The sequence below is a fragment of the Neodiprion fabricii genome, chromosome 4 (genome assembly GCF_021155785.1).
Source record: "Neodiprion fabricii isolate iyNeoFabr1 chromosome 4, iyNeoFabr1.1, whole genome shotgun sequence".
NCBI lineage: Eukaryota > Metazoa > Arthropoda > Insecta > Hymenoptera > Diprionidae > Neodiprion > Neodiprion fabricii.
In genome coordinates, this window is record NC_060242.1 from 16,781,529 (window position 1) to 16,791,449 (window position 9,921).

The 9,921-nt window shown below is 35.6% G+C and overlaps 1 protein-coding gene across 1 annotated transcript; it reads right to left on the bottom strand.

The window, feature by feature from the left end:
* Window positions 1-1,226: 1,226 nt before the first annotated feature.
* Window positions 1,227-9,798, bottom strand: LOC124180977 (E3 ubiquitin-protein ligase RNF144A). Its single transcript, XM_046567009.1, has 4 exons — window positions 7,640-9,798; window positions 5,796-5,958; window positions 5,385-5,707; window positions 1,227-4,922 (listed from the first exon to the last, which is right to left on the bottom strand). The coding sequence occupies exons 1-4, from the start codon at window positions 8,201-8,203 to the stop codon at window positions 4,677-4,679; spliced, it is 1,296 nt and encodes a 431-aa protein (XP_046422965.1). The 5' UTR covers window positions 8,204-9,798; the 3' UTR covers window positions 1,227-4,676.
* Window positions 9,799-9,921: the final 123 nt, after the last annotated feature.

Below are 9,921 nucleotides of genomic sequence, written 5' to 3' on the forward strand. Positions count from 1 at the left end.
TATTTTGACGTGTTAATTAAATGGGAAAATTTCAAATTCATTTAGCGAGTACTTAAAATTAAAATTAAGAGCTAGGCTTTGGTGGGAATTTTTTTTTTATATGTTCAGAGTGATATTTCGTCGACGGAGTGAAAAAAAAAAAAAATAGTCGTCTCACACAAAGCACCCTAATATATATATGAATATGGGACATTCCACGCCAACTTAACCAACGTCAAAGTCTCATCATTGCCGATTATGTTCAAAATTTTTGTTGTCGTTGTCCCATATTCCAAAACAGTACTCTGAATTTTTTCGATTTATTTTTCAGTGAATTTCTTCTACTTATGTTTTTTGAAAGCCAATATGTCTTTGGCCATAATATAAAAATCGGAAAGAATTCTCCATGATCTTGTGTCAGATATAAAAATTTTTAAGCCTAGACCCAAAGTAGGCCAGTACTCCATTCTTACTTATTTCACCTTTTTATCGGTAGAAAGGTTACAAAAAATGACATGGAACAGTCTGTTTACTATGGGAGGTTACTCAAACATTTGCATATGTAACACCGGATATATGAGAATTGTTTCAGATTTTTTCAAACTGATTAATTATTAGCATTTTTTCATCTGGAGAAAAATATGTTCCTAAAAATCCTCGGTTATATATTAAAATGTTTGAGTAGTAGCCCACGAAAGACTCAAAATTGCTTCTGTTTTTTTTTAAACTTAGTATTTCTTCAAAAAGTTCAAAAAAGAACAGAAGTAACCGCTAGCCCATTCTTGATCTAGGCTTAAAAATTTCGATACCCGACACAAGATTTGTGAGAATTTTGTCAGATTTGTAAATTATAGCAAAAACATGCCGGTTTTCAAGAATCATAAGCGAAACAAATACAGAGAGAAATAAAAAAAAAAAAAAACTTAAGACTGCTGTTTCGGAGTTAAGACAATTGCATCAAAATTTTTCAACAAAATCAAAAATGATAAGGGTGCGATGTTGGTTGAATTAGCGTGGAATAGTGATGGTCACTAAGCTGAAATTAATCAACGAATCGATTAATCGAGGCCAAAAAAATAATCGAACATGACTCAATTGAATTAGTCAAGATGTATTGATTAATCGACTATTTTGTATTTTTTGAAAACGGTGCACATGAAACCAAAATTTCGTAAATTTCAGTATGTAGTTTTAAAAGTCGAAAAGAACTTTGACAATTTATAATTTTATTCAAAACATTTTTTCAATTTCAGTTGAAATTATTTATTTGCCTTTCACTTATTATATGAAATGGGTACTTAGTAAGTAAGACAATGATAGTAATTGATACTTTAATCACATATATTGATGTTGTGTTGCATCGTTCGTGGGAGTAAAAAACAATAACCGATTGTGAGGAAAAATAATCGAGTCAGTCGAGTAATCGAGTTTGAAAAATAATCAATTATACTCGATTAATTGCGAAAGAATAATCGATTTAATCGAAAATCGATTATTTTTGGTAATTCTTAGCGTGGAATGCCCCACTTTTACCCATATTACTGTACCTATTTTTTTCTAGTTCCTCTTTCCGCATCATCTTATTAGTAAATATATCAGTTGATAGCTAAGGAAATTTACAAATTGTAACAAATATATAAAGATATTATATATTACATATATACGTCATATAATATGTATATAAGATGCATCATAATTTATACATTATTAAATTATGAATTTGGTAACAAGTAAATAAGTAAATATACATGATTGGAATCAATTTTTTCATTCTTCTAATGGAAATCTTTCAATTCGTTTAAATTTTTTAAATTCATCCCAATAATTGTCCGTCTCTACGAGTCCGTATAGCGCATTTTTCTTTTCACGTGGTTTGTACATACGATTTAGAAATGTTTGCATAAATAATTGGCACCAACGTATCAGAAATTATTCTGTCAACAAAATTATTTAATGTACTATTTAGCCGTTCGCAAACCAGTTGCCACTCCATTGACACAGTTATTTCAAGAACACATACAACACAATTCGAGACATAGTTAATACCTTGATCCACGTGTGTGCACACATGGGTACATATGTATGCACGGATGTACTTTGTTTTCACAATATTTTAATTTTTCTGGAGTTTACACTGTATGTACAGAAATAGTATGCATGTGACAAATTTGAGTTGATGATAAAAATATGACTCAACACAAAAGAGAAAAATTAAAAAAATTAACGACAATGAAGAATTCAATTTCTTTATATTAATCTGTCTGTACACAAGTCTGTGCTCCATTCATATTACTTTATATCCCCATAAAAACCTATTTTTATCCTTTGTGCCCTTTATTTATTAATTAAATGATTTATTTATTTGTTAGTTGATTTACGTGTATTTTTTTTTTTATTTCTTAATCCTCTCAATAACGAAAACCTTTTACTTAAACAGAACGCAAATCCCCTAACAATTATCACACGATTCATACATATACACTTTTTTGTTTTTATTCTTACAAACAAGACGTGCTAAGATTTAGTAACATTGACACCAAGAGCCTTCGTCAGTTACATTCGGTAAATCGAATTAGTCAAGTTTTACACATGGTGGCCACAAAATCTGTTTAGAAATACTCTCGAGCATACATCCCCCTGTAAATCCAAGGATGCACAAAAGACGTGATTCAACATAATTGAAGTATAATGCATCAGATATATACAAGTGTTTCTATATTGTACGCATGTAAACCTGATTCAATAAACCAAAAGATAAGATAAATTTTCTCTTGGCGAAAAATCAAGTTTTTATTTTACCAAACCTGATAAACAGTATGTTTTTGTAAATTCCCACAATCGAATTACGTGTGCAGTTACGAAAACAGTTTCATGTACCAAACAAAAACCGAATATCTTCTCTAACATTTCCGGGATTTCTAGGTTTCGTCAACTCGTGGCCACCATCCAATTAACAATACCGCAAAGCACAAACTTTTTGCATGCGCGCGATTAACACGCTTAAGCGTAAGACTTTTTAAGATGCGAATTTATTAATATAAGCAGTTTCAACGATTTAGAAGAATTATTCTACAAGTTGATGAAAATTTGTCGGTTTCAAAGTTTGATATAACTAGGTAGGATACACTCACTTGATACCACTGTAAAATGCTTTACATAGGTACATTACCAATCAATCGACTAATGCTAAACTTGTGTCAGTCACGTTTCTGTTCTTCTACTTCGTTCGCATAACAAGTATTACACATAAACGTTGATCACATAATATAAATTGCATTGTAAGAACTGCGTCACAGTTTTATTTTCGATGTTTCACATCTCACTAGATTGTTCGTTAAGCGAATCGTAAATTGAACGTTAAAAATAAAAAACGAAATTGAGAGACTAGATCAGACGAGGGCGTAACATCGCAAAAGTGAAATGCAATTTTCAAGATCCACGCAATCCACTTCATTGACTAGAAATGCGTGTTAAATATACATTATCCATTAGGTTCCTTGGAATGTGTCACTTTAAAATGAGCCAGCATTCAAGATCTTTGAAATCCTTTTCACCATAAAAATAGAAACATTAAACACGATGAGTGTTTAGCAAATTTTGAAGATGTTTTAAGTTAACCTAAACTTAATTTATCATTTTCTATTTTCCACAACGCAGATGTCAATTACAGAAACATTTAATTCTTAATACCTTAACTAGAATATGCACATAAAACACGGGGAAAAACCATACAAATAACATTAATGAAAAAGTCGGAAATTAGAATTAGGACATCGTTAGCAATCCATGTCAAGGAGTATTTCTTTTTCAAAAGATATTAGGTAATTTGACTCTCCTTTCACCCTATAACAGCGCATTGCATACATGTTTAAAAACTTGTTTTTTCCCCATTTTTATGAACTAGTTATGTCACCAATAAGATATACAAAACACCACAAAGTCAAGCTATATCAATATCCCCTTATCTGTACTGATACCTCAGTTTTGATTCCGGGAAATTCACAACTTTACATACCAAGTATTTATCTGTTATCACGATAAAGGTTATTCTTATAATTTTTGAGCCCTGGAATAGAAATCACTTGAAGAGAATAAAACAAAAATCTAAACTAGGAATTTTCGTACTACGTCCTCATTTGAACCAGCGTCTCAATTTATAGTTGATAATATGTCTATATATATTAGTTATTTAAATACTAATAACTACAATCATTCGTCAGTGTAACGACTGTATATTCAGAGTAAATGGCATGACATACTTTTCGTCGTTTAAGTACAGTTTCTTCTTTTCTTTTCAATGCTTTTTTTCTTCTTCATTCATTAGTAATATAAGTATTTCTCAGATATATATGTATATTCGTTGTCATCACTCAAAACTTGTATGATTATTATATACACACACACTTAGCAGGTTACTACTGCTAAACAAAAAAAAAATTTTTTTTTAAATCACATCCCTTTGCATTGATTTTGTGGCCCACCTAAAGTAAATTAAAGTAAAGTAAAGTAAAGTCAAGTCAAGTCAAGATCTACACCTCCAAAGATTACTAAGTTCAAAAATCTTGGAAACTTTAAGTTACCAAGAAGAATGAAAGACTATAATAGTTTTTTCTTTTTAATTCACCTGCATGAGTTGCAACGTTCGACGGGCAAATTCAAAAATCGCTTTGGGTTGAGAAGATTTTTAGTTTACAAATTCAGGCTGGCGTGTCTTCTGGTACACCTTCTTCCTGTTCAAGACGTGACGAACCGCACACGCGACACTTGCAACACACTATACAAGGTGCGGCCAACAACAGCAACGGCGACGCTACGAGTAACAGAAGACCAAATCCTGCAAATATTCCAATCACTTGAGTCCGATGCCAAATAACAGAGGCCCGTGAATGACCAAGTTTATTTTTACACGGCCCTTTGTCGTAATGGCGCAAAAGGAAGTCGTCCTGCAACATCAATGCAAAATATATTTTATCGGAACATCGTATTTCATTAATTTGTTTTATTTATATTATACGGCATTTCCCACACTTACAAAAAAAAAGAAGAAAGAATTAGAAAATAATTAAAATATTTCATTTAGAATAATATAAAACCGATGATACAGTATAAACGATTTCTCATTCTGGTTTCATTTTCGTGTCTAACAAGATATATTATTTTTTCATCCCTAGGTAATCCAATTTGAAATATTGCGGTTGTCAGCAGTGCAGCTGAATTGTAAGCCTGTGCTTGAGAAGCCTTATTTATTTGGGATTTAAAATATAGTCTCGAACGCGAAGTATGACCTAGATAATCCATGACGAATTTTGCACTTCACAAGATGACAGATAAACAAGTCTAGCATGTGTCGTTTTATCATAATTATATGTCAACCTGCTTCAAAGGATGAGAAAATATATACTCACATCCAACGAGGCTAAGCAGTACCAACAGAATACGTGCTTGCATCGTTTACACATCATCTGGGCGCAGCCCTCGTCTTTTTCGATAGGTACGGAACACATTGGGCAGCATTTTATATGCTCGTTGTCTATCGGTATTCCAGGCGGCACCTCGGGACAAGGCCCATTGTGCCATGGCTCACGACAGAGCGAACAAAAGTCGGTCGAACAGCTGGGACAGTGAACAGGACCCAGTAGAACTGCACCGCCATCTTCGTTACCAATAGAACACACCGTTTCGCACCCTGGACTTGGACACCAGGCTCGCCCCTTGTCCACGGAAACATCTGAAAGATTTATAGTGCGATTTAGTATCAAGTTTGACGAAAGACAGCAAGCAGATTTAAAATTTTTTTTGTTGCGCTATATTTTTACCCCTATTAAGTCGAAACCTATGATGCTTTTCCAACAGCTCGGGTGTTACTAGATCTTTGATCTCCAGCAGCGAGAGAATTCCTCCACGTTCGCATTGTGCGTCTGGACAACTTATCTCGTAGGCACCTTCGTTGATCTCAAATTCGGCATATGACTGCATGCACTGTAGGTGGAAAAAAGAAAATCGTTATTTATTTCAGGAAACTTATTCTATGTGATTTATGAACAATCTAAAATTATTTCAATTCAAGAGTTTCCTCTATTAAATTTTTTATCTATTTAGGTATTTCACAATGCCAAGAGAATCGTTCTGGAAAGAGGATAATTAATTTGCAGTGAATCAAAATTCCCTGAATAGACTAGTTGGTTCATTTTTTTTAACACATTCTCAGAACTGGCTCTTACCACTTGTAAAAAATGATAATTATGAAACCAGTCATATTAAGACCAGTCTTGTGAAGTACCTCAATACAAGTACTTTTTTTTGTATCCAAATACATTTTTCAGTACCTATACCTGTACCTATACATTTTAGGATTAACTGTACCTACTTATAGGTACAACCTAAGGTACTTTATTTATGTAAAAATGTCGCAAGAGCATGCATTCAGTGTCGGAGGGCAGATATTAACTGTACTGTAAAATACATTATCTGTGACATTTTTAAATGTTTACTTTTCTTTAATATAATCAATTTGATAACTAATATTTCGTATAAGTCATACAAGTCTAGTACCGTATAAGTGTAAACTGCCAGAAAGAACACCTCAGTTTTTTCGGTAAAATATGCTTTGTAGAATGCAGAATTTACTCTAAAAACGAGGGAGACTACATTTGTAGTAAAAAATACAGTTGATATGGGTATTTTTTTTACCAGAAAGTTTCATGTGTCCCTGTTTTCCTGCGGTTTTGAGTAAAATCTGCTCTTTATCCTATCCGTGCACTCAATGTAAATAAAGTACCTAATTATCTATATACAAATCACAGGAATTTCCTGCCATACCTAGTAGAGTATATCCCTAGAAGTCTACAGGAGACTTGTGCGGGCAAGGGAAGGGATGGATTAGTGACCATCATTATGCGCCAGATATATATATATATATACATATATATATATATATATAGGTACATTTCTTAAATAGTACCTGCGCCTGTACCTAGGTACTAGTTTTGAAGTACCTTTTACAACACTGATTGAGAGAGATTAGGGTTCAATTTTTCAATTAAAATACATCAGCAGAACAAAATTACATTAGAACCCCTATTTAGTTAAAGTAATGTGTTATTGACTTCAACTTTAATCATGAGTAATCAAGAAAGGTATAAAAAAAAAAATAGAAGAAAAAGAAACACGTTCGATTCCTTCAACAAAAATAGGTTTGTAATTACCATAATGAATTAATTCATGGAATCGAATTTATGAATTGATTTACAATATTAAGAAAACTGCTTCTTATTTGTAAGCTTGAATAAATTTCACATGAATCTTTCTACTTCAAGGCGTTATCATATCAGATTGAAAAAAAAAATCTGCAAAAACATTTCCTGATTTACTTTACATTGTATATTCTTAAGCAACATTATTGCAAAGGGAATGTTCAAAACTTCGTTTAAATATAAAAACCAGTCCGAATTTGCAAAAATTAAATGCAAAACTGAAAAAGTTGTACTAACGGTCGCCAAGCCAGCTAGTGCAAGAGTTATTGTTACTGATACAGCATATAAATTGCATATTGTTTGTTAATTAGCTCAAGACCTGAGTAAGCAGAGCTGTTCCTTGAGAATTTCATAAAGATTGATAGAAAAACGATAAAAAAAAATTAGTAGATCAAAAGCAAACTCACATCTTTGCAGTACGCACAGCCACAGCTTTCGATCCTAGTCATATCTGTTGTCGGAACATCGGTGAGACATAGCTTGCAACGGAGTTTTCCAGCGGCGATAGACTGCGATGAAGCAGGAACGAAGTTGCCAGCAGCGAGGCTATACCGTGAACTCGAAGCAAGGGAAAGCAGGCTAGAGCATCGTGAGCAAACTCTGCTGCGGTTTACAGGGCGGCCTTCAAGGGCAAGGGTGCTGAGACCTACGGTAGTTTCGCACTTACGTAAAACTCCGGGGCCGAGATTTACCCAGCTACCTTTGGCCTCAAGGCTTGCACAGCTTTCAGGTCTGAGTAGAGGTGTGTTTGCGCCGCCAGGAAGAAGCGGCTTTTCGACAGGAGCCAGACTCAGGGAACTCGACTCTTTGCCGAGGAGGGCGAGCCTGATACCAGAGAACTTATCGGACTTGTCAACTTTCTTTTGTTCGGGTACATTTTTCAGCGGGGTTATCGACGTCACGGAACTTGTCGCTGCTCCCATCTCTATCTGAGGAGCTCGTCGTACGACGAGTGATCTAAGACTAGGCATTTCAATTTCTACAAGGCTTTCACCCTCGGTGAAGCCGGTAGTCTGTCGTTTTTTGATTCCATAAGCCACAATTCAGAATTCCTGGCTCTTTATTTGTCAAGGTTAAATGAAAAAGCTCCCGTTTCTTTTCAAGTCGACAATTCTTGGGTTCGTGGAAGACGACACGTCAACTTTCAGGTGGCAAATATTAGACCTTAAAGCGTACTCACGTCTCGTCTGTTTATCTTAAATCAACACACTCGGGTACAAATTTCTTGGAAGTATTTTTTTCTTGCTAGATTCAGGTGGTTTTGTCCTTCTCTTTGGTTATTTGTACAGTCTGCTACCGAAGTAAATAAGTGTATCTTGATTTTTCTTCAGCAGGAATAGTTATTTTTCCAAACGGTGATCGGCAATGATGGTTCAGATAAACAAGACTGTGTTGGCTATTGTCACCATTCTACGTATCTTCGACAATAATAACAAAGCGATCATCCTTCAAATGAGTGATGGAAAAATATTAACGGTCGTTTAAGGTTTTACGATATACGGAATGACGAAAGAAAAGTGGGTTGATAAAATCAAGAAGTAAAAGAGAATTGAAATAATATTCTCCAACTACGACTCTGATTGAATAGAGGAAAATAAATATATTCCAAATAAGTCAACTGTCTTATTTTTCCTTTACGCACCTTCTCGCCGAAAATACGCACGTAGAAAATGGATCGGTTTATGTATCATTTAACTCCTCGACGGAACGATCGTGGCGACAACAACATATGCGCTTGGAATTTCGATCGCCATTATTGGCAAAATATGCACGACGATCCATAAAAAGCAGCTAGTCGATCATAACAAGGCGGACGACGCTGTTTGTCGAGGACGGTCCTGACGCTTTTTCCTGGTTCGGTTTTAACCAGGTAGCAGCAGCAGCAGCAGCATCGCCGCCGTTCGGAGGCAGAGCAGTTCGTTTCGATAAACACGAGTCAAATGTAGACCAATGCAGACCAGAACTTTCACTGATCAGAAAAACAAACCTTCGACGAACGACGCTGGCAGTTTGGAGGTCTAATTACACTTCGAGACTTGATTAACCGATTATGCGGGATTGGGTTGTTGGGCCTTTGGCTAAATCACGCCCGCAGCCAACAAAAATACTCCTTATCGCGACACTCACACACTTCCGTTTCACTGCGAATCATCACACACCCCGCAACGCACGCATGCACACAAATTTGCCTCGGATTCAACGGCGGACTTTCCCTCCCCGCGTCTGACGGAATCGTTACTTTACTTCCAGCTCAGATTCAGTAGCTCCTCAGGGTTGTTTGTTTTGACGTAACTTGTGCTTCTCTTCTAGGAACGCAACCTCGCCCGATGATCTATTCATGCAAAAGTATCTACGCTGCGTCCGTAATCTACGCGTAGTGCTGCCTCTGCTACGCGCTGATTAAAATCGCGGATGAATAATAAATCTTCTCACTTTTCCAACCTGTGAACTTGAACCGGTATAGACGAACGGTCGAGTTTCGAAGTCTACGGTCGCTTATATCTCTCTCCTTTCTTGTTTATTTCGCGCCACCCGTCTTCTCCGCGACTCAAGATCGGCGCTGGCGTCGATTTCGAGATAGAACCATGTGACCACCCACGTGGTCCTAGGGAATTTTCGACTCCTATCTGTCAAATGGAATATTGCACAACGCTGTACACTTTCAATCGCACCTGTTGGCCCTGTTTTC

Excerpts from the sequence above, each read along its gene's own strand:
- LOC124180977 (XM_046567009.1), bottom strand. The coding sequence starts at position 8,203 with ATGCCTAGTCTTAGATCACTCGTCGTACGACGAGCTCCTCAGATAGAG. Across the intron at positions 5,708-5,795 it reads TAGGTTTCGACTTAATAGGG|ATGTTTCCGTGGACAAGGGG; the intron begins GTAAAAATATAG and ends TAAATCTTTCAG. Across the intron at positions 4,923-5,384 it reads ACTGCTTAGCCTCGTTGGAT|GACGACTTCCTTTTGCGCCA; the intron begins GTGAGTATATAT and ends TTGATGTTGCAG.